Source organism: Apteryx mantelli, chromosome 27, assembly GCF_036417845.1.
Source record: "Apteryx mantelli isolate bAptMan1 chromosome 27, bAptMan1.hap1, whole genome shotgun sequence".
Taxonomy (NCBI): Eukaryota; Metazoa; Chordata; class Aves; order Apterygiformes; family Apterygidae; genus Apteryx; species Apteryx mantelli.
The window spans coordinates 6528005-6555386 of record NC_090004.1 but is presented as its reverse complement, the minus strand read 5'-3'; the positions used below and the strand labels follow the sequence as shown (position 1 = coordinate 6555386).

Sequence of the window (27382 nt, the reverse complement as noted above, 5' to 3'; positions counted from 1 at the left end):
ATTATGATGAGGCATATCGGTTTTTGTTCAGATGGGTTCTTGTTTCCAAAAAAAGTTATATAAAACTCTCCAAATGTGGTTTTCCCCTCTCCCTGCCTTATTTGCGAAATGTTTTATAGGCAAAACTTTTTTTTTGGTGCTATGTTGGCATATCAAAACTGGAAATAAGTCTCAACTGACTGTGTACATTGAAATGATTCCTCTGTTTGGAAAGCATTTGGCATGTGTTACAAAGAGAGCATATGCCAGTGTGATTCCTTAGCAGTCCGAGTCCCATGTGCATGTTCTCATGGAGTCATTCGCAACCTTAAGACCCTTCCATGTCGTAGCCCCCGGATCCTTATGTGCTACAGCTTGTGTCTGTTCTTTTGTTCTGAGCAGGCCAGACACAAATCTCATTAGTGGTTCTTCAGTCTTTCGTGGTGCTTTGTTCCGTGCTGTATCAACCTCTTCATTTATTTATTTTAAACCTCCATAGCGAGATTTCACACTTACTTTGTTCCGCTGTTGCTGTTGGTAGCAGCTACCGCTCCTGCATCAGGCTAGACGTGTGCACCGTGGAGACGAGGTTTGTGTACGGTTTTGATGGGACTTGTCGACTTGCAGTGCACCTAGCATAGCTAGAAAGCTTTCTTCAGAGGCCGATAGGGTAGTTGTGTGCTCATTTAAGATTATATTCCCAGGGGTCATGTGAAGCCCTTGCTTACATGTTCTCTCTATTGCTCTGTCAGGAGGATAAATTCCCTAGGCCAGTCTAAATAGCTCTTACCACTTTCATAAGCAAAGCTAAAGCTTTGATGAATAGGAAGTGCAGAAAATGGTTAAAAATAATAGTCCATAGTATCAGTTTGGAAGAAGTAATTTCTATTTGCAAAGCCAACTCTATTGCCAACGTGAGCTAGAAGTTTCTGAATTGCATTATTGGTTTTACATAATTAACACTTTACATAATTGTGCAGGCAAGGCCTGAATATTAAGGTAGAAGAAGAAACCATTGATATCAGCGACAATTAATAAGTGTTTTTCATTCTCCCCACCCACCCCACCCCCCAAACAAGTAAAAGAGAATAATTCTTGCCTGTAGTTCTGGCACCTTTGTGTTTCCAACTGTGCTGTGAACCTATGCTGTTTCTGCTCTGTCTAGAGAGGAATGAAAGCAGGGTCAGCTGCAAATATGAAAACATGTTTTCTTAGGTAGATCTCAAAACAAAGAGAATGTGCAGCAAGTTAAGGCATGGTATCTTTGGGGAAGCAGTTTTTAGACCATTAGCATGACTTCTAAAAGGTTTGTTTCAAAATAAGACCATACAGGGCATTACGTCACGCAGAACAAGTGCTGTTGATCTGCAGCTCGGAAACAAGCTTTCAGGATGGCTAAAACATTGTGATTGTTGCTGAGACCATAGATGATTGTCTTAGTCCGTTCCAAACTCGGTTTATATTCCACATTTGATATTCTGCTGCTCCCTCAAGACAGTACTGCAAATTGCTCTAATTGAGATAATTAGAGCAGTATCTGGCAAAGGGTACTGGTATGTGACTTTCTCTCCTATGGAGAAGACTCCTCCTTTGCTAAGCATTTGAAGAAACATGTTACTAAATTCGTATTAAACTACACATATTCTTCTTGTGAAACTAGTTCTTGGTTGCTAGATTGTTCCTTCTGATTCTGGCAGGATCAGGTGTCTGGCGCTTATTACTACACAGAGCTCATTCTTTAGATATGCAAGTGTGGCTCTGCACATTTTACTTTTAAATCAAGGGACAGACTCTCAACAACTGAAGCGTTCTGTTTTGGGAGTTAGTGCTTCAGACTAAAAGTATCATAGGATGCCAAAATTAGTTTTTTTTCTAAGTAGTCATTTTTCAGCTCTACAGATCTATTTTTAATTCTTCAGACTTCCAGATTTTTTTTCTAGGTGCTATGGCATTCTTTTAATTGTCTGCTATTAAATATGGTTTATTTAAAAAAAAAAAAAGTACACAGTCACTGCATTATTTGTTTTTCCTTTTCTGTCACTTCCTAATAATTAGATTTCTTGTGAGTTCTGTGGGGTACTAGATCTTGTAAAACTGAGAGCATCTTGAGAAAGAGGGATTTGGGGTGGTTCTTCTAAACATTTTTCAGCAGGAGGTGGTAATTCTGTACTTCAACGATGGTAGAATCTGCCGGGGGGTGGGAGGGAAGGGAACTGTGTTTTTGCAACAGCTGTGTTCAAAAATATTTGTGTTATCCTTATTTGTAACTATAATCTAAGGATATTGAGGCGAAACATTTTGTCTGAGCTTTTGTCTCATTTCTTCTTAGCCTGCATCTTACTTCACATTCATCCCTCTTTTTAAGAAAACTGGATGGAATATGCTGCTACCTCTGTGTAATATAACACTGGAAAAGAAATAAAAAGGTCTTTCCCATGGTGTAAGTCATGGGAATCTGACTGTACTATGTGCAGAGAGCCTGACATTGCTGGTATTAGCAGAGGTCTTGTGATGCTTGATGGTGTTGCTCAGTTGGAGCCTTTTACATGGAGAGCCTCAAGGCTTTTCAGCACTTCCTTCTGGCATTTGCAGTTTGCATATATCCCTTCAAATATTTGGATAAATTTCTTGTAGATCTGCTCTCCACCCAGCTGACTTTGGTTGATTTATTGGTAAAGGCCAGCTTGGGAGTAATTTCAAGCAGGCACACGAGAAGCAGGGTGATGCAAGGTGCCCCGTGCTGGCAGGGAGGTTAGTCTCCGGCTCGCTGTCCCTGCTGGGCTCGCTCGGCGCGTGGCGGAGGGGCTGCGTAGCAAGCTGCTCGTGCTGCCCGTTGCTGTTTCCCTGCTTCTGGCGGGCCGGTCCTGGCTGCTGGTTTTCTAGCTGAAAAACTCCAGTTACTGGCTCCAGGTGGAATTTCAGGATCAGAGATCTGGGTTTTATTTGTGGTTATGCTGTGGCTTGTATTTTCAATAGCAGCTTCTTGCTTGAGTGTGCAGGCTTTAGGCATCCAGGATGAGACAGCTTCATGTAACCACTTCCCATGGCACTAAAGAAGGAGCCCAAGCTAGGATCTACTTAAAAAGTCACGGTTGCGTCATCATGCTTGTTTTCTGCTCCTGTAAATTGAAGTTTGTTAGTCTTTGTCAGATGCCACAGGATTTTGTAAGTTTAATGTTTGTAAAAGGTGTTGCACTCCAGCAAGCAGAAAAGCTCTAATTGCAAAGTTTTGATGTCTTAATTCTTGAGATGCACTTGCTAATCTATTCTGTAATCACCTCAAGGCATTTTATACATAGGCTTCAGCTTTTTGGCCTTCAGTTTCTTTTTCGCCTAGTCTGGAAATGGAAGGTTTGCCTCTGTGGAGCATATATCCAGGCTCTGTGGACTGGATTGGCTGTTGCAAAACAGGTGTATCCCAGCTCTCTTAGGCCCTCATTTCTTACTGTGTTTCCTCTGTGTGTATCCCCCCCCCCCCCCAATTTCATCTGATTCCAGTAATGTGTCCATGCTGTGAGTTAATGTGTTTTGTGTGTGAACCTCATAATCTAGATTTTTCTGCAGTAGCTTCCCTGAACAGTCTAGCTTTCAGGTTGCTGTGATTTGAGTTCAGTTTAGCACCTCAGCTTTCTTTTGATGGCAACATCAGGGCTTGGTGAGAAGACAGCTTTTGTTTAAGTGTTGTTCAGAGCAGAAGCACGTCAAGCTTGTTAGGTGCTTGCCCAGCTGCTCTTTGGAGAGTGTGTTACACTGGAATCGGCAAGTTCTCTCTTGGTTGTGGTTATGTTGTGTAGTAGCCAGCTGACACAGGAGATCATTTTTATTTTATTTAGGAATAAGACGGTGACAGAGTAGCTAGTTTGTTGTTAAAACTTCTGAGAGATTGTGCCCTACATTGCATGAATGCAATATCGTGACTACGGGATCCTCAGAACACCTCTTCTGCACTGATTCACTGAGGAAATCTTTAGAGGAGGAAGGTCAAGGCATAATGAAGTTTTAAAATTTCCCTGCAAACAGCGCATGTCAAAAAAAGACAAACATGTTTAGACACTGATAGTGTGAAATCAGAGGAACTGTGCTGTTAGCTTTGGTCTTATCTCGGTTTGCGTGCTTTGGTATTTACTCTGCTGGCACTAAATCTGACGTGAGGCATTCTTAAAATGAGAGAAAGCAGTTTCCCCTTGGGTGAAGGAACTTACCTAATTTTGCAGGCATGGTTTAATTATTCAAGTTTGTCTCATATAGCCAACACTGTAGATTTGCATGTAGCCTTGCAATCTTGCTATAACTTTTGCAGACACCTTCAAAGTCATTTATGTATCTATATATAGTCTAATGTGAACAAATTATTGTAGTAATGTTTTGAGTAGTCTTAACCTGCTAAGCTTTTATTTCAGAGTTTATAGTGATTTCCTTCTATGTAACTTTACAGAAAATCAGCCTGTTGGTGACTGTTGTTTCTGCTCTTACTGGAGATTAATAATTATTAGCTTTATACTGTTCTTTCTACAGTTTTACTATCAATGATCCTAAACAGCTGCTTAAAGTTGCAATTGTCCCTTGAGTCAAGCATCAGGCTATTCATTTTGCTTTCTGAAATCAGTCCTTAATTTGAAGATGGGAATTTTTTGTTTTGAATGAGAGGACTTTTTAAATTATAGGTAATTAGAGTAAACCATTTCTAGCTCTTTTAGAAATGTGGATTACTACCATAGAGGCATATATGTAATGCAAGAAACTTGTTTTTTCATGCAGTGGGGGGTGAAGCTGTGGTGATGCTGTAGTTTTCTTCTCCTTTTTCTCCTCCCCCCCCCCCCCCAATTAATTCTTGGAGTTATGTAGAGCATTGTATTCTAGTATAACAGATAAGTGAATTGAATGCAAGTTACTTTTATTTTTAGATAGAGCCTTAAAAAATGATCTAGCCTGTCTTCAGAGTCAGTTGCATCTCCAGTTGGGGAAAAGACCCTCTCTAGTGTTAGAGGTGTTGGCATGCAGTCCTTGTTACATAAAATAACATTGCCGGTACAGAGCAGATTTCAAGGATTAGCTTTCATTTATGTGCCTAAACTATTTTTTATCTACATTTGAGAATGCAGATCAAGGGGGAAACTACCAAATCCTAATTTAAAATTTTCATTAGAATATTTATCTAGCTGTATTTTCTTATAAATACTTGAAATATCTTAGTTTGTAGGTGGATAGTATTGTAATGTAAATACTTGGTGCCTCTTCAACACAGTAACTTGTCAGTCTCTTATTTCCATAGGTTTCTTGCCTTGAGTACTTCTTGTCTTGAACTCTTGCTTTGAGACTGGCAGTTTGATCTTCTAACCTCCTTTTAGACATCTTCTGTCAAAATTCCCTTTGACTCTTCCCACACCTCCTGTATCCCCTTCCCAGGCTGATTAAAGAAAAATACAGCTGTTCATAGTCTGATTTGGAAAGTGTAGGTTGCAGAAAGTACTGAAGCAGTTTTGACCAACATTCATCTCTTTGACCTATTAATAAGACTTTGTGGAACATCACTGCTTTGGAATAGTAAGTTTTGAAATTACTGGCAATTGGAGCCACTGCCTCTAATCAATATTTTGATCCATGTCGTACAGTGTTCTAGTGTTACTTTGCTTCCCGTCAGCTAGCGGAAAGACTCGAGTCTTTCCTTTACACAATGGATTTGCGGGAATTGTGCCTGTTTGTGTCAGAGCTAAATCTGTTCCTGTGTCTTTTTCCATTACTTTGTGATGCACAAATATCTGTGTACTGTGGTATCTTTCCCTGTAGAAGCCGTAGCACCATTTCTCTCTTTACAGACCCTGTACGTTATGAGAGATGCAGTTTTCTTGTTTGTAAATGGTGTGTGCTTGTCATTTAATGGAAACTTCAGAGCTGCTCTGGATGACCCCAAAGAACATCTAACATCAGTAACTTGCTAGTTTGCCCAGTTTAGTTCTCTTGAAGTGAGTGGTGACTCTTCTGGCTTTCACAACCTTTTTTTTTGTGCATGGGATAAAGCAAGTTCAGTCCTGCAGGGTCCTGCACTTCTGCGGTTTGTACGTGCCATCGGAGCAGGAATGCTCATGTGCAGCTGGCACGTCTCCTGCGTTCGTTACTGGAGCAGCAAAGGGTGAGATTCCTATTGGGAAACCTGCAGGACCCGTGCGTTACAGAGGAAGAGAGTAAAGCTAGCATGGTTATATAGGAAAATCTGAACCCACTTATTGCCCCTGTGTTTTCTCCATATAAGTTCTTGATGACGACTGGTACATGGTGTAGATACAGCCATTTGTAAAGATACAAGTCTTAATGAAAGCAGAGGCAATGTCCAATATTGGCAAGAACTTGCTTAACATCCTCCGGTTGTAGACCATAAATGACACGGTTTTTTGTTCTTGCTGTTGGATCAATTTTATAAGCATAACTAAGAGCCTTTCCTTGTAAAAATGAACTTTGCTCATTAATTTTCAGCATGTTAAAATTGTTTGATTTGGAAGCTTTTCATTTTAAACCTTACTCCATGCATTTGACATTCTGCATTATAGACTGTTAATTTCTCCTGTTGATTGTGCCCTGGGGGAAGATGTATTTTAAAAATAGTGTAAATCCACAAAAGCTGAAGGTATTCAAGTAGGCACAGAATAAACTGTTTAATTACTCTTTTTAGAGATAATATCTGGCTGACATTGACGTTCTGACTTTATCTGGGAGGGGCTCCTGCTATCTCCTGCAGAGTTGCTGGCTGTAACAAGCAGCAGAAAAAATGATTTTACAATAGGTGCACACTGGAGTGTGAGCTGAGATACCAAGCATCTGTTGTTTCATAACATCTCCTTTTGATCTTTAATTAAAAAAAGAAAAAGAAAGAAAGATGGTGAGGCTTCAAACTTGAATAGTTAATGTGGGATTGATCTCTGAAATGCTTTTTTTGTGGTTACTTGACTGTTGTCCTGGTGCTGATGTCTAACAGCATTGCAAAGTGTTCTAATAAGGGAATAAGGAGAATATTCTTAAAAAGAACATAATAAATGGAATTGAAAGTAATCTTGGGGGGAAGTGTGTGTACATACACATTTTTAAAACAAAACCTCTTCCAGCGGGTGTGAGTATCTTTACATTGTTACTGTGGGACCTAGATAGGCATATCTTTCTTTGACAGTTTCCCAAAGTGACTTGATTACCCAGACTGGCCCCTTCCTGTATTCCTGTGACTTGGAGAGGATCTCTGGGATTCTTTGGCTCCTGACTCCCCTCCCTCACTGCTAATGTTCGTCTGTGTTTCTTCCAGTTATCAGAATGTCCACAGATGGTGGCTTCGGCACAGCTAGCAACACCGATGCTCAGCAAAGCCTTCAGTCCTTCTGGCCGCGAGTCATGGAGGAGATACGCAATCTCACAGTGGTATGTGTCTTTGCTGGTTGTGTTATTTCTAAATAACAGAGAGTAGAAAGTGCATTACCTGCTAATGTCTGGTAGCAAAATAAGTTTTGATTTGGACATATTCTTGCTTCCTGTGGGATTAAATAGAGTTGGTGATTTATACAATGCAAGATGGCCTTAAAATCTGATAAATAATCATACAGTGAGTCTTTTGACTTTTTGCTACAACTGCTAAAACTTGAGATATAAATTAAATGTGGTTGATTCATAGCGTAATGAGATGTAATTGTCATACAGTTGTAACTCTTTCTGGGCTAAACAAGAAGATCCATATAGTTATGATAAAGTTGATTAAAAGAATCTTTTAATATGCTAGATGACAACCTTGGCTGCTTTCTGGAAAGTTGCAGAGAGATCCCCTTTTGGGGGAAGGAAGGGGAAAATGAAGCAATTCTAATATAGCTATAGGTTAAATGTAGTTGCTTTAGTGGATGGAAGGTTGAACGATTTGAGAATATACCTCACTTTGTACTACATAGGCTGTTCTACTGCTGTTCAAATTCTGTAGCAGAAGAATTCTATAATATCAAACATGTGACCGGCATTACTTCCATGTAAAAGTACCCTTCCTTATCCACACCAAAGCACAAGCCAGATCAGTGTACTCTGGAAAATGATACTATTCAAAAGATGTGCAGGATTTTTAACCTTTCCTCCTTTATAAACTCAAACACTTAGCTGTGGGCAGACAGTTGCAATTTTGTGAATGAATTTTTGGTTTTAGACTTTTTGTATAGAACTATTATGCCTTATTTCAGAACTATCTCCTTTGACAAGTCTGAAGTTTTGAAAATGATTTGAATGCCAAGTGTATCACTATCATATGCTTTATTAATTTAAAGACATTAGATTAAAAAAAAATGTATAGGATGAGAATAAGAGCTGGACTAAACAGCTTCTGTTTTTTTCCATTCCCAAAAGAGATGTGCCTAAGAACAAGGGCATATGAAAAAAAAAATGCCTTTTTCAAGACAGATTGATTGATTACTGTGATACAGTAGCCTAAAATGAAGTCTTGTGCTTTTAACTGAAAACAAAAGAACTCAAGTTGAAGATGAGCTGTTCAAAGTGAAAACCCCAGTCCAGTAGTTTCAAGATAAACTTCCTTTCTCAGCCTGTGTGCAGTTGATCAAAGAAACAGATGTAGAAACTTGTATGCATAAACCAGAATTAATTACACTTCTCTTTTAGTGCGCTGCATTCTCATGTTCGAGAGCTGTAGTCAGTCTTCATCCCCAAAGAAAAGGGTTTATTCTGCAGCTTATCGAGTATGGGCAGTTTAATTTTTAACTGTCGTATGATTCAAGACAGTAAGTCATTGAAAACTTAGCTGGGGACAATGGCTGGGAGGTGGAAAGAAAAAGGGCTAACTACAAAATATTCCTATGCAGTCTTCCCATGTATAATCAAATATTGAAATCTGCGTGCGTCTTATTGAAAACGTTCCCATGTACGTGCATGTAAGTAAACTTAGAACTCATTTAGGCATACTGCATAGCGGAGGTCAGAGCGGTTGTTTGATGGAAAACCGGTCTGGTTGCCTCCTGTTTGAGGTTATCTCTGTCTGGTTCTGTGTGTTTGCGATGTGCAACCACTGCTAGAATTCAGAGGAGCTGCTTTAGAAGAATAAACCACAGGTCCCCGTTCTCTGCCACCATGTAACAGAAAGAAACGTAGCCTAGTCTTGGAGAAATAGGACTAGTGATGCATTTCAGTTCCGGCATTAGTTATAAGTGGCCCAATGAAACATTAAGACCTAATTTGGAAAAAAGAAAAGATGAAATATTGGTGTCTTAAGCTGATTCAGCTGAGTAGTAGCCATGCTTCCCTTCACTATGGTACTTGTGTATTAATTCTGATTTATGTGACATTTGCCTGTCTGCCTTAAAGGAATAAAGGAGATTTGGATTTTTTTAATTTTTCCCACTGTCTCTTTTATCTAAATATTTTAATTGTGTTGCACCTGTGCATGTCTCCTTGCAGTTCTGCTGTTCATAGAAGTTAACAGTACTTAAAAGAATTTCAGGAATTAGTAATTTTGTCTGCATCTTTCTTTGAGGCTTGCCCAAAGCTCACAAAGCTCTTTAAAAAGAAACAAGCCTCAAAACAAAACAAAAAACCTTTGGGATAATTCTTTTTCATGCCCTAGCAACTCCTTAACTTGTTTGTGATGAATACAGGTTGAAGGGTCCACCCTGCATGCAGTGTGTGCTCCAGCACAGGTCCAGCCCTGGCTTACCTCTTCTCCCCTTGCCCGGAATCCTTCCCGCATGCTGTGTTTGCCAGCAGGATGCAGCTGCCCTCCGAACTCCTTGCCCCTGTCATTCAGCAAGTTCCAGCAGTGAACAGCCTTGCATCCTATCTCCAGCACTCTCAAAAAGGGCCTTTCCTTGTGTCTTCCAGACCTCTGTTCCCAGCTTTGTGGCGAGGGGTGCAAGTCCTCCTCTGCTCGGTACTGGGGATGGCGGCTGCATTGCAGCGCGCCGGTCCTGGGGCTCTGCCCTCCGGCCGCAGGCGCCGGCCCTGGCTGCCTGCACGACAGCGTCCTTTCCCAGATGGTAGCTGAGACTGCAGGCAGCCTGGGCAGAGTTCCTGGGATATCAATTCTTTCCCAGATCTGCAGGGACTCCCCCAAATTAGGCCTTGTTTGCAGTATATCATCATTAGGAGCACTGCATTAATATTTCTGTCCAGAATGAGGGCACAGAGGATGATATATATAGAAAACAGCATTTTTTCCTCTTTGTTTCACTAAGAACGTCTTGCAGTGCATTCTTCCCTAGAGAAATGAATTTCCTTTTATTTTCTATGACACTTTTGTTAAGGTTTGTTTTCTGGAAGGGAAGAAGTTTTTTAGAAGCCCCTTGTGGGTAGGGATTGGGCGTTCCCGATGCAGTGGTACAGCCTCAGCCTTTCTCCCTCATTTAAGAGGCTCTTGTAGCAATACAGGAGTTGGGTTTCTTTGTTTGTTTGTTTGTTTGTTTGCTTGCTTTTTTATTCCTCTTTATATTTTTAGAGGAGACCACTATTTGTAGTGAAACTCAGCAGTTTCCCTCAGCCCTATGAGCTCTCTTTGGAGAGGTTCTCTGCAAGGGACGTGTTAGTGTATCCTGTTGTGTAGATAGTGACTTGGTGTTTTCTCTGCTGCTGCACATGATGAGTATGTGCTGACAGCTGAGCAGAGCGGGATGGTTCAGTACGACAAGAGCATTATCTCTCTCACCTTCTGTCTCCTTCCAAGCCATCATTACACCTCATTTTTGAGTCAGCGATTCTCCTTGCTGTAAAATAGTGAGAAATCACTCTAAAAACAGGAGTGGAACAGATTTTTGAACAAGGGTTTTGCAAGATTTTTTAGCACCAAAGCTGTTATTGGGCAACAGTGAAGTACAAATAAAGAAAATTTCATTGTGTTGCCCCACATAGCACTTGTTTTCCTCACTGCCTGTGTTTTCTTTTGTGACTTTTAGTAAATTCCAATCCTTTCTGGATCCAAAGATACGTAATTGAAATAGTTGCTTCAAAAATAAATAGATGCAGAAATGTGTAATATTAGAAATGTTCTGTTCTTTAGAGTGACTTCAACTTTAAGGTGAAATAGTAGATACAAGTGTCTGACACATGACTTTAAGTAGGGGTATACCACCATAAAATAAAAGCAGATGAGAAAACTCAGGTCTGAAGAGAAGATGCCATATCTTGAAGAAAATAAGTTGTTTTTATCCAATTCTAGCCAGTTCTGTTTTAGACAATACTAACTTGTTTTAAGATTTCTTACCTTACCTTTGTTTTGTGTTATGTATCACCGAAGACTTTCCCAAATGTGTTTCTCTCTGCAGAAAGACTTCAGAGTTCAAGAACTTCCCCTGGCTCGTATCAAGAAGATAATGAAACTAGATGAAGATGTGAAGGTGCATTCATGTGTTTTTACTTACGTATTTGTGAACTTTTTTGGTGAATGTCATATAATTCCTTGCAACTCATTAATTGATTTATTATTATTTAAAAAAAAATTATAGAACAGTTGCCTTGATTGTAATATTTAGCTAGCCTAGCATAATTAAAGTGAAGTTGGAAAGCAGACTAATTTGGGATTTTTTGCTTCAGACTTTTGCAATTTTGCTTTCTTCTGTTAAATAACCAGTCTGCTGTATAACTTTGAGTTTTTCCTAGTTTTTCTAGTGCTTAACTGTCTTTTCTCATGTTTCCTCCTTTCTTCTCTTGACTCTTTGTTTACAAATCTACAGAGTGTTTAGTATAAAGAGTGATATCACTTTAAAGGTGCTTGCTATACTCCTTCAAGTTCTATGGAAAAATATGTAATACTTTAGGTAAAAGATGTGGGTTTGATATCAGTATTCAAGCTGAAGCCTTGACATTAAAAAAAAGAAAAAAAGAAAATGGTGCTTCGTTTGTCATGTGACTGCTAAAGCATGAATTGCCCGATGAAAGTTTACTGACATGAAAGGAGGGACAAATGAATCGCCTGCAGGGAGCTGCCTCTTGCACTGCTCAAGTTCTCCCTGCTTTTAAATGGGAAGTTTCTGCCCCACACTTCACTCCTCAGAGGGGAGGGAACAGTTTGCACTTTCTTTTGTTTTTCCTCCATGTGACACCATCCTTCGATTAGGACAATCTTTAACATGGAAATGAGATCCCAAAGAAGGTGTGTGTTGCCTTCCTGTACAAGGGAGCTATTCATTCAACCTGGAACCTGACTGAGTCCAGGCCTCTGCGGTCCCGGTTTAGTGTCTTAACCAAGTCAGTGCCACATTCTTGATCATGAAGGTGAAGATAAGATTTAAGGGGAAAAATATCTCTGGCTTTCCTGGGACATTATTTAACATGGAAAAGACTGTATTGGGAAATAAGCATTAATGCAAAGCCAGCTAAAAATGAAACTGAAAATGAAACTTCAGTTGAAAAAATGCTTGAGCTAGATACTTTTAGGGAAAAAAATTTGGGGGGGCAGAGTCTTATGCCCCAAAGCTCCTTTATAATTCCTGCATTAATTTCAAATCATATTAATGTTACAATTATAAAGTAAGGGCCAGCTTTTGAAGTGAGCCTTCAACCTGCCCTCTTCAGTTTCTGCCCTCATTCACAATCTTTTGTGCATGTGCCAAGGCACTGCAGTGCGAAGCTGCTGGGTGACACCCTCTGGCTGAATATGCACCGATGCTATTTGTAACTGCAAGTTGGGAGTTTTGTGATCAGAGAGTTGAGATAGAAAAGTCGGCCTGGGCACTTCTGCAAACTTTCCCCCTGGCTACTGGTTTGTACAAAAGCCATCTATGGTAAAAGTGGTAACTGTTAGGCTAGGTTGTCGGTCAGAGAAAGCAGATACCTCTGAAGGGCAGCTTTGCTGCCACAGGAATCGCTTGCAGGGTTTCACTTCTTATGTGCTCAGTTCAAACTAACCTTTTTGCTAGTCCACCATAATCCAGCACAATCTGGAGTTAACATCTGACTAGTCCTGTATTTTATTAAAAAGACTTTCAAGACAGATTGTGACCAGTATTCTTAACACCACGTTTAACTCAAGGCTGGTAACTCTTCAGAGTGCCAGACCCATGGGCAGGTCTTCTGAAGTGGAAATTCCCCAAACTTTACTGTTAAACAATGCAACCATTCAGATGTGACTAACATTAATTATCAGGTTACTCTGACTGCAGGTGAAAGTGTCTGTGCTGCATTAGAATATTAATGGTAAATTTAAAAACTGTGTAAATGTAATTGCAGATGATTAGTGCTGAAGCTCCTGTGTTGTTTGCCAAGGCAGCTCAGATATTCATAACAGAATTGACATTGCGAGCGTGGATACACACTGAAGATAACAAGCGCAGGACTCTGCAGGTAACGGAGCTGTTCGTACCTAGCCTTCAGCTGCTTCATAAGCTGTTTCCAGCTCTTTGTTTCCATAATATGAGGTGTGTTTTGTAGACAGTAACTTTAGTACCTGTGTTTATCATTACAAACCTGTGTGCAAGGCATAGTGGCCACTGTAACTGCAACTTGCATGCTTTTTTCTTAACTTCAACAACCAGAACAAACAAACAAAAAACCTCTGCAGCTGACCTGCTTTAATTACTCAGGATACCTGGAGCTATTGAACTTCTGCTAGCTGATTTGTTCTTCGGTAATAATTCTAACATAGGCTTGCAGATACTAGTTTGTGTTGATGGACGTACAGAGAGGAAAACATAAAAATTTCCTCCTCCTGAACAGGTTGTTTTCCTCTAGATTGAGAAAGTTCCTCAAGGATAGTCAATTTTGGGATGGTTCAAGAGTAAATTATAATTCTTCAGTGTCTCTTTATTGCATGAAAAAAATTGGTATTCATTTTTAGTCTTAAATATTTACTAGTACTTCTCAAAACTATAATCACCATCAGTTTAGGACCTCATTCAGAGGTCACTGATTTTTAGGACCATGTTAGATCTCCTGAACCCTGGTGCAGAGATTGCTGTAGCGGCAAGGAGACGTGTCTGATTTCAGTCCAAATCTGTCCTATTGAATGTGCATCTAGCCACTCCACTTCCACTAAATTAAGCGAATGCGACTTGCTTAACCCAGATTTGAATGTAGTTACTGTAGGAAGGATGTATTTGATATACGTACCACAAGCAAGATGCCTCATAAGCAGCAAATGCTGACTCAGTCATGTTCTGTTAGCAGTTTTCAAGCTCTGATGAATCCGTTTATTTCAGAATCATACTTAAATCTTGATCCTAATATGTAAGACCTTGAATTGACTCAGGTTTTACTTCTGACTGCCTTGCCTTCCACAGCAGCTGCCGTCCTGGAACAGCTGCTCTCCACAGGGACAGTGCAGCTGGAGAAACGCAGCCTCTGCTTATCAAGTAGTTGGGCAGAAAATTTACAGTGGGAGAGGTCTGAGTTATGGAACTGTATTCCAGAGGAAATTGGATTGAACCCAATCCTGAGTACTGAGAATGAAATATGAGCTGCATCTGTTCAATAAAGGTTTTTTTCCCTGTGAAGATACTTTTTTATAATTTATGCTGCCTGCAGAACAAAAGAAACATCTCTTACTTGTGCTTTCTATGTGATCATTGTTTGGCACTTAAATGCCAAGACAATATAAGGTTTAGAAATGTCAACTAGCCTGAAATGTTGAGGATTGATAGCCTTCTAAATTTTACCTATTCATTAGGCAGCGTAGGCATCTTTGTCTCAAATCATGTTCATATGTATGCTTTATAAATTTATCCTCAGCTAATGAAAATGAGACTTTTAATAGCTTCTTGAATTAGCTCTACTTTTTTAGGATGGTTTTGCAAGCATTTTGAAATGACAGAATAGCTTTCTTTTTTGTTAGAAATTCAGCTTTTTTATCTTCGGGTTATTTCAGATCTTGAGCAAATACAATTAAGTGATGACTTATTGCAGGCTAACTCTTTATTCAGGTCTTTAATGACCTAATGTTAATCTTCAGATTTCTTTTTCAGGTAAGGTCTAAAAGTTATAAATAGCTTTAAGATGATATTTACCTTGCCAGTTCCTCATACTGCTCATTGGCTCTTGCACATCCTTTTTCTGATACACATTTGACCAGTTTGCTAACTATATGTTTTAATCTTCATACTTTCTGTTAACCATTTTCCCTTCCATGTGCTGAAGCTTGTTCTCAACGTATCTTGGGATTTTCCTGCCCTGAATAAGATCCCATCATGCCTTCCCTCCCCCCTGCTTTCTTGCCCTCGAACTTGTAGGTTCTGCATATGTTGCCACTAATACATGGAGCAGTCATCCTGGTATTTCTGCAAAGCTTCTTTTCAGCTGTCTTTGATTTTAGAAGAATTCCCCTTTTTTAATGTGCTGAAAGGCTTGTGACTGTTGTTGTGAGCCCTCTGTAGAGAATTATAGCAGTGCCATTGTGGAGGACCTGAATAGGTCTGGTGGATGAGTAGATGATTGTAATAGCCAGAGTTCGATAAGCACTTTTTTTGCTGTGCAACTTGGAGTTCCCACCTGGCATGAGCCAGTAGTGGTGTTACTGAAACAGAAGTTCTGGCTACCTGGCTTTGCTGTTTGGGATCCAGAGAAGAGGCTCTCACATGGATTGATTTAAAAACATCTAACTGTATTTATCCAGTGACAAAATGGAATTCTAAAGCTGAAGAATGGTTTTCTGTTTTTGTTGTTATAGAGGAATGACATTGCCATGGCAATTACAAAGTTTGATCAATTTGACTTTCTCATTGATATTGTTCCAAGAGATGAACTGAAGCCTCCAAAGCGCCAGGTGAGACAGAAAAATGGTTGCTCTATTGTCTGTCCTTTCCTTCATGTGACTTCATGCTGTAATTGATAAAGAATTGATAAAGCAGTACAGAATCTCAGATTTAAAGATGAGGTTTGGGCCTCTTTTTTTCTTTTTGCATGCTGATTCGCAGTATTTTTCAGGTCCTTTAATTTTCTAATGGAAAACAGAGCTTGTAGTAACGGAGTGGAGATTTATAGAAGTCTAAACTGGGGATTTACTTAAGTGACAAAACCATTACTAAACAGCTCAGATAAATGTTGCTAATATTACATTTTTAACTTTTAAAAATGTGCTGAGTCTACATCCTTTGACTGTGGTAAAGGAAGAAACAGGCTTCTTTGCTTGGAAGTACCACCTTCTACGTCCTCTGGGGCAGTCGTTGCTACTGTAAACATCCTTGACTGGAAGCTGTAAGGTGTTGGAAGGAGCTTTCAGTCGGATGTTTACAGCGGCAGGCTGCTGCGGTCAGCTGAACACAAGATCTTCTTTAAAACTTAACAGGTTTGTGTTTTACAAAGTGCCTGTTTTCCCCTGTTTGAGACTGTGCCAAAAAATGGGATGAGTTGGGGTTGAAGCCCAGTCTTGCTGCTTCAAAGTGCACAAAGAAACAGATCCAGCTTTCTGGTAGATAAATTTATCTCCTTCACTTAAAGTTTGTTCTTTTTTGCTGCTAACAGTTCACCAGTTCAGTGGTCAAGCTGTTTATCTCTCTTCTTTACAAGTTGCCTGATGAAGTGGCTGGTTTACCATCCGTACACCTCTTCTAGGTAACAGCTGCATTGTGACAGTGCTGCTTTCAGCACCTTGTTCGGTAACTCCTGGAATGATTGCCTACAACTCCTGATTTTATACAACTGGAGCAATTTCTTCTCTAAACAGTAGATTTCAGTGCGTTATAACAATTTATTAACATACTGTCTTCAACTGGCTTTCTGATACTGTTGAAGGTTTGCAGTGTCTTACCTTTGAAAAATCCAAGGAGGTCATTAAAGTGTCTTCTCTAGTCAGGGCTACTGGAGAGGCTGGAATACTATAAAAAAATCTTCCATGCAACACACTTGCCAGAAAGTTTTTCTTTTATGTTGAAACATGAAACCAATTCAATCTGGATAATACAAAAAAAGATACCCACTTTGAGTGCAGTGGGCAGTGCTTCCATTCTAGACCTGGAATTTGGAGGTGGTTGTGTTACTTTTTTTTTTTTTTTACTTTTTTTTTTTTCTTTCTTTTCTCTTCTCCTCACGTCCTGGTGGTGTTACTGAAGTCCTGGCCAAAGGGAGAAAATGCATACTTCATCCTTTCTGATGATGTCCTGAGTTGAGTTTGATCTCACATTCTGGTTTCCAGAAACAGCCTGACTTTCTGGTAAATGCATTTCCTTGTCACAGGGTGTGCAGGAGAGTCCATCCTACCACTGTGGCTAAAATTAGCAACGTTCCGAGACTTCAGTACAGGTGTGCTAGTGACTCTGTTTCTGTCTGCCTGGTGAATGTCACGTGGGAGTGTGGCACAGCTCCTTCCATTCCTTCACCGAGTTGCCTGCTTTATCCCTGCAGGATGATTTATCCAAAAATCATTTGTTCAGTTCACTAAATCAAAAGACAAAAGCAGCAGCCCACGCAACAGCTGGTTAGCCTTTGGTGTTATGTTTAACTGGGGGAAAGGGATTCCACGTTTCAGTTTGTTCAACCTAATAAGCTGAAGCAACTCAGTTGCAGCCTGAAGTGGCACAGGTGAGTTCTGGCACTGCAAATTCAGAGAGTTCTTTTTCTTTTAGGTGCCTCATTCCTAAATAGCATAGTAGTGCTATTTTTATAATTACTCTATGTTGGGGAGAGAGAACACCTCCCATATTACTTTCTTGCTGAAGCTGTTCAATTCACAGCAAAAATGAAACCCTCATGTTTTACAATCAAATAAATATGTGAAGTAGTGGTGCGTTACACGCCTATAAGTTGCTATGTTAACCTGTCTTGATGCATCACACCAGAGCTTTCTCTTTAGGATTGCACAGCACAAACAGTGGAACTCAGTCAGCATTGGGGGTAAAATAGGCTTTAGAAATCTGTCTCTCCCACTGGTGTATTCACTGTCTGTGAACACTGTTGAATCACTAGAAATGGTACCAATGACAGGAGAGGTTTGATGGAGAATTAACTACCACATAACAACAGATGTTAAGGCTTTTCAGTGGAAAATATTCCTTTGATTCCACAACTCGGAAAAAGAGCTGCCTATCAGCTGACAGCCTGCACTTTTTGGCCTGGGATACAGTCTGTATTTTATCTCTACCACAGAAAAGACTGTTTGACAAGTTAGTGTTGGTTACATGGGAGAGCTGGGAATGAGACCATGACTGTTATGTTGCTCTGGTAACTAAAGCTACGGCTTGAAAATAAAAGACCGCAAACGATGGGATAAAACCTAGTTTAAGCAAATTCAGATTTAAAGACAATTTTGCCAGTAGCGCATGCAAGTTTAACCTGGAATAGATATTTATAGGAGTGCTCAGTTGCCTTAATTGTTTCAGGGTTCAACTAGGAATTTAGGATTGCAGTGCTCCAGAAATAACACATCTAAGGACCAGGTTTTACAGAAACCACTACAGCTTTTCTTCATGCGGGTGGTTTTATGATTAACTGAAGTTCATGTCCCGTCATGAATATATTTTAAATTTGTTATTTGTCCCTCCCCAAAGGACTTGATAAAGCGAGTAGGAATAATCAGTTAATTTAACCTGTGTAGGAAGGACTGTAAATGTTGGATTGCAGTGGTTTGCAGTACTGTTGGGTGGTGCTAATGTTGTTTGCTCTGAGAGTCAGGCTCAGAAGTCATTTCTTGGTTACAGCCAGCAGTGAACAGTTTAATCTTTGGGGGGTAATTTTTTGGTAGGCTTTTGAGGAACCTTCCATTAATAAGTCTTTTCTTTAATTGCTGTCACTCTGAGTGACTAGCAATTAAGGGAGACAGCTCTCTTATTCAAGCCTGGTGCCCTATCTGGACAACATATATAGATCTTGTTTAATTTGAATTCTTCTTTGACTGTCTGGTTAGATATATTGAAGGCTATCCATGAGCAAGCCTCATTTAAAGCAAGGGAATCAAGCAGAGTTGTGTAACTTGGAATCTACCATGCTGTAGCACGTGTAAACATCCTACACTCTCAGCTGTGAACTTGAGGTGGCTGGGAGAGGATTGTTTACGCCTTCTGCCATGGACTGAACATCTGGATGGAGTGAGCTACATCTTCTGTAAGGTGCACGATCCAGCTTTCCCTCTCAGGAGCTGAAGAAATTGGATTCTTGAGTTGCTTGCCACTTAACATAATCCCCCAAATTCTACTCCATTGCCCAAAACATCATTAATCATAAGGGTTTTTTTGCTTCCTAAAACATGCTTGCATAAACCAGAACAGAAGTATTACAGCTTTCCAGTGCTTTTGACAGTGAGCTAGATCAGGGCCTTTATTTCTTTACCGGTGCAAAAGCTGAGATATTTTTGCTACCAGCAGAATCAGGCTGTTAAGCCACAGTGCAAGATGAAATCATTCTAATTCTGGAAAAGCTAGACTGGGAAGGGGAGGTGGGGGAGAGGCACTACAGTATACATGCAGTACATGGCTTTTATTCTCAGAGATTTAATATCAAGCACTAGGTTAAAATTTGTGTTGGGTATGTAGGCTAAGGAGAGGGTTTTGTGACAGATGAGGCTTTGTAAGTTCTTTGTGCATTTATAATTCATTCTGTGTTAAGATAACAGGCAGTGATGGAATTCACTGATGAGGAGTTGCATGGTTTTAGCTGTGGTAATTTTATTCATTTGCTTCTAATAATGAAATTACTGATTATGTTATACTTCAGGTATTGGATTTTTTTTATATAGCTCAGTAAATGAGGAAACCTATTTTGATTTGTCAATTCAGGGTTACTTGGGTTAAACTGTTAAGAACTTGGTATTAAAGATTATTTCCCACTGGGCATGCTCATGGCAGGTATTCCATTTCCAGTTGGGGCAGTTTTGAGTGTCGATTCATTCCTTCCCTTTTTGACCCTTTTTTACGTGTACCACAGGAAGAGGTGCGTCAGGCTGTGACCCCAGCTGAACCTGTACAGTATTATTTCACCCTTGCTCAGCAGCCTGCTGCAGTGCAGGTTCAGGGGCAACAGCAAGGACAACAGACCACCACGTCTACAACTACTATCCAGCCAGGACAAATCATCATTGCCCAGCCACAGCAAGGGCAGGTGAGTCATGTGCAGAGTTCAGGGGCTTTGCAGTTCAGTGGAGCCAGTGAAATCCTTGATTTGCCTCTGTAATGTATTGCAGTATCCTGTTCTCACTGCTCAGAACAGTGTATATTATAGAAATGTGTTTTCTGGTCATGTCCTTTGCAATAGAAGGAGACAGTTGAAACACTGACTTGCACTGACCTACTAGGTAGCATAGAAATATCCTTTTACTTTCTATATTATTGGTTATGTTGTTTTATGGAAGTACAGCGCATTGTTACTCTGCAACAAATGATGACAGCCACATGACAGATTGTCTTTTTCCAAGTAAAAGTGAAGCCATAATAAATTTTGGGTTGTATTTGGACACGTTAAATCATGTGACTCTTGCTGCTTTTTTCCTTACTCTTGTTATTAACATACTGAAGTTAGGAAATAAATTTATTTGCAAAACAATGAACAGATACTGTAAGAGGCACAGTGTAGATATTCATAGAGAAATGGGGCCTGTCTTGTTCTGCTCAAATAACTTGACTTTCCTTTGTTTGGCAAACAGTCATGTGGTGTTAGTAAGGCAAATATGGCATCTTTTGCTTTTCCAGTTGAGCACTGTTTTGGCAGGAAACCTGTTCCAATTACCAGGCCACTGCTGTCTTGAGAGCTCTGAAATCTCAGTTTGAGTCCCTATTGACATGCATTTTCTTGAATATGTTTAGCATGTCTTTTAGCCTCTCTTTAGCATAGTTACCTATCTGTAAAAGCAGAAAACAGCACTTTCCTCCTTTATAGCAGTGTTGTAAGGATAAGTATACAGGAGCTGGCCAGGTGTTCAGATACCTTGATAATGAGGGTTACACATGTCCTGGATTCCCTTGGTGGCGATTTAAGCCTCAGCAAGCTGACAGTGGGTCTCGGAAGCAGTCTGTCTATTACTAGCTTTGCATCTTGTGGCTGTTTCACCTGTGTTCAATCCTTGCTTGCTCCTTATTCCTCTGTTTTGAATTCAGACCACTCCCGTGACAATGCAGGTTGGAGAAGGTCAGCAGGTACAGATCGTGCAGGCACAGCCGCAAGGACAAACACAGCAGGCTCAGAGTGGAACTGGGCAGACCATGCAAGTCATGCAGCAGATCATCACCAATACAGGAGAAATCCAACAAATACCGGTAAGACTTTACCAGGGGGAATGTGTAACAGTCTTGTGAGCAAACTGTCCACTGGTGTTTTGGCATGAGACTACATGTATGCTTTTTTATTGTAAGAGGAAATTTGGATTGAGTGGTGTCTCTTCTGCCTTGAAGAGAGGAAAACTAACCAGGTGTGTGACACAGAGGGAAATAAATCTAAGCCATCTAGTGTAGACCCATTCTCCACCCCCGACCCTTCCCCTTAGTGAAATAGTTATGATTAGGAAGCAGTAAATAAAATATTTCCTGGATAAGCCTTAGTCCTTTACTACAACATGGTTTCAATAAAGTGTAATTAACTTCTGTTACCTTTATTTGGTTCTGCCTCTGCAATCTGAAGTCATGGCCTGGCAGAGTGAGTGGGAAAGGTGCCATCTGTGAGTTTTTAATAAACTTTTATTTTGTAAAGATATTTCTACGAAATACTTTGAGCTAGTTGAAGGAATGGCTTTGCAGAATCAGAAAATACCTGCTCATTTTCACATCAGTATAGACCTGCTGGCCTGAAGAATGTGATTTTTGAGCACCCAACATCAGAAGTAAATTTCTGGCATGTGTCCTAGGTAAACATGTGGGTCAAACAAATGTCACTTTTTTCCTTTCTGTAGCTTCTAATCACAGCAAAGCTGAGTCTTTTTGTTCCCACCTGGAAAATTTCACACCTCTAAAGAAAAAAAATCTGTCCAGTTCTGTGTACTTAACCAGCAAACCCAAAGGTCAGACCAAGTGACCAAGACAAGCATTTCACTTTGCCTTTGATTTCTATTATTATGAAGCTTATCCACAGCTGTGGCAAAAACTGAACTTTCAACCAAGTCTGGCTTGTCAAGATTTGCTAAGCTTCAGGCTTGTGCCTTCTGTATGTCTGGCAAATGTTTTTGCTTTGACATAGCATCTTGAAAAAAATTTAGATTGTGAGTGTTACCAGATTTTCCAGTTAACTTCCCACTTTCTTTTTATCTCTTAAGTCTTCAGCTGATTCCTACTGCTTGGCTTACGGTTTTGGTCAGAAAGGAAGTGCGTTGTTTGCCAAATACGGTGTTTTACTACATGTAAATTTTTTTTCCTCTCTTCTACATTCTTCACTGCCTTTCTTTTACATTCTTCTTTCTTCCTTTCCTTATGGAAGTCTCTTCAAGATATTTGTTCTTAAAAACATTCTGAAAGGAAATCTCCAGCCCTTGCCTAAGTATTGTAACAAAGCTGAATGTTGCAGTATTCTCCTTTGCTCCAGCAATAAAAGAACAGTTTCAAGCTTGTTTTCCAGTTCTCTCCACTGAATGCTGTAATTTCCCGCAAGAAGGGCACTCTGAGATCTGCTAGGAAAAACAATTCTTTAAAAATCAACTGTGAGGGGTGCAATAGCATTCTGCAGAAACTCCTGTCCACCATGTAGGTGGTGCTTGTTGTAGGTGATCGTGCACCTCATGAATATGAGACTGGAGGCTTTTTAATTAGTGTCTGGTTTGGGCCAGGCATGTGCTTCTACCGTCCTTTCGCCTGGGAACATTTAAAAACAAGTAGCTGTGACTGGTCCTCAGATGCTTCATACTGCTGTGGATGTGAGAGAGAAACTATCAGGTGCCTGAGTGCAATGTCTTTCATCTTCAGGAGCGCTCAGGGCTCTGAGATTTGCAAGACCATAATATGGAGTAACTCAAGAAAAGTATTTTGCTGGCAGTGTTTTAGTGAAATAGTCCAAATTCTCACTTCCATATCCAGCAGAGATACTGTTTTTACTGTAATTAAGAGGAATCCTCTTAATCTCACAGCATGTTGAAGAACCAGAGTAAGGGCTGGGGAAAATCTTTCTCCTTGCTCACTTCCAGCAAGTGAAGTAAAATAGAACATGGGAGCCATGTACTCACTATGAAGGGTTTTTAGTGCTCTGACCTGGAAATCTTTTTTGTCTGGTTTCACAGAACGGCAGTACTTGGTCTCTTCAGCGCTGTTTGTCCATTCTACTCTTTCTGCTATGCTTTTATTATTTTTCCCCTGGGTTTCCTTTCTATCTTGATGGTATAGTTAGTGTTGTCTTCTGGTAGGTCCTTTTTCACTCTCTGGTATTTGGTAGGGTTCAGCTAAGAATCTTTCATAACACAAATATGAAAGTTTGAAACATTCTGGTAAAACTGTACCTATGGCGATTGCTTGAACGTTGAGAATCTCACTAATGTTCTTTGCTGGGTTTCCACGTGCTCCTGATATTCTGCTCATTTTTCTACTGTGATTTATTGTATTTGGTCTTGGGCAACAGATTGCCTGTGGAAAGGTGACTTTTTTAAATTATTATTTCTTCTTTCTTAAGCTTGGAGTAAAACTGGAAGGAAATGTGTATATCGAGTAAATGCTGATCATTCGTTTGCCCACATTAATTTTGCATGTTAAATTTCATCTATATCTGAGCTAGACCTCCTTGGACAGGTCCTTTGGAGCTTGCTCTCATTTCTGGAAGAACGCTCTTTCTAATCACTTTCATCCATTCAGTTAGTAGTGTAGTTAAAATCTACGCAGGAAGCCTTCAGTGTAGAAAACATGCTCTACAGGCAGATCTTAATGCAGAAACAGATTCTTTATTGAAATGTTTATGCTCATGTGGAGTTTATTTGCTCTTGGAATGATATTGGAGCTTTTAGACACAGCTGGTGAAGTCAGCAGCGTTTGTGTTAATGCCAAGAGCATAATTTCTGTTCTAGGCACTTCCAACCTTTGTCAGTGAGTAGAGTTTTCAAGTATTTTGTATGTATCTTTTCCCCCTTTTTAAAAAGAAGAAAACTTAAACCAAGTTTTTGTACATAATTAATTTCAAGGCTATGAATATAAATGTTCTAAAGTTAAATAACACAATGAAAAATTCAATAGTAATGTTAATCACACTGTGACCTTTTTATTGCTGTATTGTGTATTAGTAGAACTAGCTGTTTATATCACAGAAAATGTAAGTTGAGAGTTGAGGTTATCCTGATGACACAGTCTTCAAATCCCACTCCCTTAAGTATTTAACCCTATGAGGTGAGGGTTATAGTAAATAAAGATTTGCATTTGAATGGAAAACACAAAACATTGACACAAAAAGTACCAGATTTCCATTGAAAGCTTCCAAATACTACTGTCTTGCAATATCAATGGGTTTTGTCATCTCTGCTGTCTTTTTATTTTTTCCTATATTTTCTTTTTTATTTTTGGTAGAGTATAATAGGAATGTCATTATGTGCAGCTAGCTCTTATAAGAGCTTTCTTTATGTGAAATGATACATCAAAGAAATAATTTGGTTCTCATAATTAAAAATAAATGTTCTTTAAGCTCTCTAAACTTTAGCAATTAATATGCTTTAGCTACTAACGGACCATTCCCATTTTGGAAAAAAAATAATGTGCTTCTTCGGGGTTTTACTTCAAGAATCTGCCAGAGTTCTGTGAGCTTCGTTCTTGCTTTGGCAGGGTCCGTGATAGTTACTCATCTCAACTGGTAATCAACTGAAGCTTCCCAGTGCCATCTATTACTCTGGTTTCTGTTGTGGAAACAAGAAGGCAAGTTTGTGTGTTTCAGGTTACACAGTTATCTGTTTAATTTTCTTTCCCTGCCCCCTCCGCTTGTCTCCAGGTTCAGTTGAATGCTGGCCAGCTGCAGTATATCCGCTTAGCCCAACCTGTGTCAGGCACCCAGGTAGTCCAGGGGCAGATCCAGACGCTTGCAACCAATGCACAGCAGGTATGCACTATAATAGCAAGGCTGACATTAACTATTAAAGTATTGTTCCCTAGCCTGAAACTGCAAATTCCAGCCATATTTACCAACTCTTGGAGTAGGATTCCTGAATTTCCTTTCTTCCTGTTACCTTCATCAGAATAATAAAACAAGGAGTATAGTGGAAGTCTGCTTTACATATACGTGAAAGGTGCATGCATGTGTATGTGTCTCACTGTATAAAGCTCATGCTGCTTCTTAGCTGGTTGCAGCTAAAACTTCTATTCATCAGCCTTCTCTTTACTTTTGCTCCTTCTGGCTGGGTGAGGGAGGAGCAGCAACATGAGCTCTGAGGAGAGCTACTGCAGAGGTGAAACATCAAGACCAGTGCTGCTGTCACCAGGTTGTTCCATGTTCTTGTCAAGACTGGTCGCTAAGGGATTCTTTTCTGCCTTCAGAGGATAGGAAGGCCACTGCTTTTCTGTGATCTTGGAGGCCACATTCTCCTTACAAAAATCAGAAAGGAGATGCTTGTGTTTGGTTTGGAATGACTGAATCCCACGTCCTTTGTTCTTGACTTACAGTTAGCACCAGCATGACCGTGGGCAGGCACCGTAAGCCTTATCTTACCACGTGGTGGTGTAGTGAAGTTCGAAAAAGTCTGAAAGCTCTTGAAAGGCAGCAGCAGAATGTGGTTAATGGGGTTCTGACCCTCTCCAAAATGCTGTCAGTGATCATCCTTCTCTTTCTATTGTAGATAACACAGACAGAAGTCCAGCAAGGACAGCAGCAGTTCAGCCAGTTCACAGATGGACAGGTAAAAACTTGGCGTTCATGGGTACTACATCCCTTTGAAGTCAAAAGCTAGAAAGACTGTCTTAAGCTCTGCATGTTCTAGCAAATCAGCTGTTCTAGGTAAAACACAGTTACTGCTACCAAAGCCTAAGCAGAAGAGCAGGATAAAAAGATGTGGTGCCACTCTAATTTGGGTGGATTCTTCTTGTTCTGCTACACTTGTTCCAGATTAATCTGGTCCCTTGCAGTCTGGGTGGGGTCCGTTTTAATCCTAACGAGTTTAGGAATCAAGGTCTTAAATAGCTGTCAACTGTTGCATAAATAGTCTGAGCTCAGTCTAGGCATCAGAAATTCACAGAATTGTTTTGTTATAATTTAGCACCATAAGGCTAGGGGCAATTTGTGATATGATTTTGGGGACAGGTTTTACTTGGACCTGGGAGTTGCTGTTACACCACCACTAAACTCGTAGGGTTAATGCACAGCATTCTGTTTTGAGAGAATGAGGCTGGATGTGATGAGAACCGATAGCCATTTCTTTTTCCCTTCTGTCTCTGCCAGCAACTTTATCAGATTCAGCAAGTGACCATGCCTGCAGGCCAGGACATTACCCAGCCCATGTTCATTCAATCCACCAACCAAACATCAGACGGCCAAGCCACGCAAGTGACGGGGGACTGAACGGTGATGCTGTAGCAAGTGTTTGCTCTGCGTGGAAGTGAACATGTACCAGCTTGACGTTTGCCATACCAACCTGGTTTGATGAATACATCCGCTTCTGTGTATCTGTACTTGATATTAAGCCTATAGTAGGCTGCGATCTCTGGTGCACGCTACACCTTCCTCTGGTGGGTATGAGGGAATATCCAGCAGAAACTGACAAGGATGCAATATTTTTATTTTTTTTAGAAATCAATATTTCGGTGTGTTCAGCTGCTTGTCCAGCCTCATAAAACTGAAGAGAATTAATCAAAAGGAATTTATAGCATCTCACTGAACAATGTGTAAACTGTTTTTATCTAGTAAAATTATTAAAGGGTACTGCATCTGGTTTGCCCTAAGAGCTTTATTCCTGGTATTCTGTTTGTACTCCTCTTTGAATAGAGCTAGATTCAGTCCTCCCATCCTGGTGGTTTATTAGGGGTGTATGGGGGGGAGTGTGTGTGTGTTAGGTTTTCCTCTCCTGCCTCCTTTTTTTGGAAAGCCTCAGCATTGGATATATGCAGCTAGGAGGCAGGAAGTAGGGAAGGAATAATTTAAACGAAAACAAAAAACATTCCTTGTATTATGATTGTGTTTTCTAAGGGCAAAAGATTTTTTTTTTAATTTGGCCTGGTTTATTCCAGAAACACTAAAGGAAGTCTGGACAAACCCCAGCCCTGTTGTTAACTGTTGTACTAGCTTCAGTCAATGCATGTAATATAAGTTTCATAAAATGAAATAAATTTTCTTTGTAAGATAATATGTGTGCCTTCTTTGCTGAGTACCAGTGCCTGGTATCAACTTGCCAAGCAAAGAGCATCCCGAGTCCCTGAAAAATACTGCGCCCTAAGTAGCAAAACAAGCCGGAGGTCTATAGGGTGATCTAGAGAAGGCTTTGGACGTGGGCTCAGATAACAGGGGAGGCAAGACTCGTGTTCTCTTGATGCCTGCCACACCGACAGGATCCCCGTACAGATGTCATGCAGCAGCTGCTTCGGCAGCACAACGCAGCCCTTTAATCGTGCGTACCAGCCCTACGCAGCAGCTGGGCAGAGCTTCTGCACGCAGCGTC

At 40.2% G+C, this 27382-nt stretch overlaps 1 protein-coding gene across 4 annotated transcripts in view; it reads left to right on the top strand.

Moving 5' to 3' along the window:
• Window positions 1-27070, top strand: part of NFYC (nuclear transcription factor Y subunit gamma) — a 39260-nt gene extending 12190 nt beyond the window's left edge. For 2 of the 4 annotated variants that reach the window (XM_067311318.1, XM_067311319.1), the window contains exons 2-10: window positions 7268-7380; window positions 11259-11330; window positions 13162-13275; window positions 15593-15688; window positions 19780-19953; window positions 20946-21104; window positions 24730-24837; window positions 25571-25630; window positions 26170-27070. In XM_067311318.1, the coding sequence (XP_067167419.1) occupies window positions 7276-7380; window positions 11259-11330; window positions 13162-13275; window positions 15593-15688; window positions 19780-19953; window positions 20946-21104; window positions 24730-24837; window positions 25571-25630; window positions 26170-26289 (1008 nt within the window). In that variant the 5' untranslated portion in view covers window positions 7268-7275 and the 3' untranslated portion in view covers window positions 26290-27070. The remainder of the gene's footprint in view (window positions 1-7267; window positions 7381-11258; window positions 11331-13161; window positions 13276-15592; window positions 15689-19779; window positions 19954-20945; window positions 21105-24729; window positions 24838-25570; window positions 25631-26169) is intronic. The other 2 variants (XM_067311321.1, XM_067311320.1) reach the window with 2 other exon arrangements.
• Window positions 27071-27382: the final 312 nt, after the last annotated feature.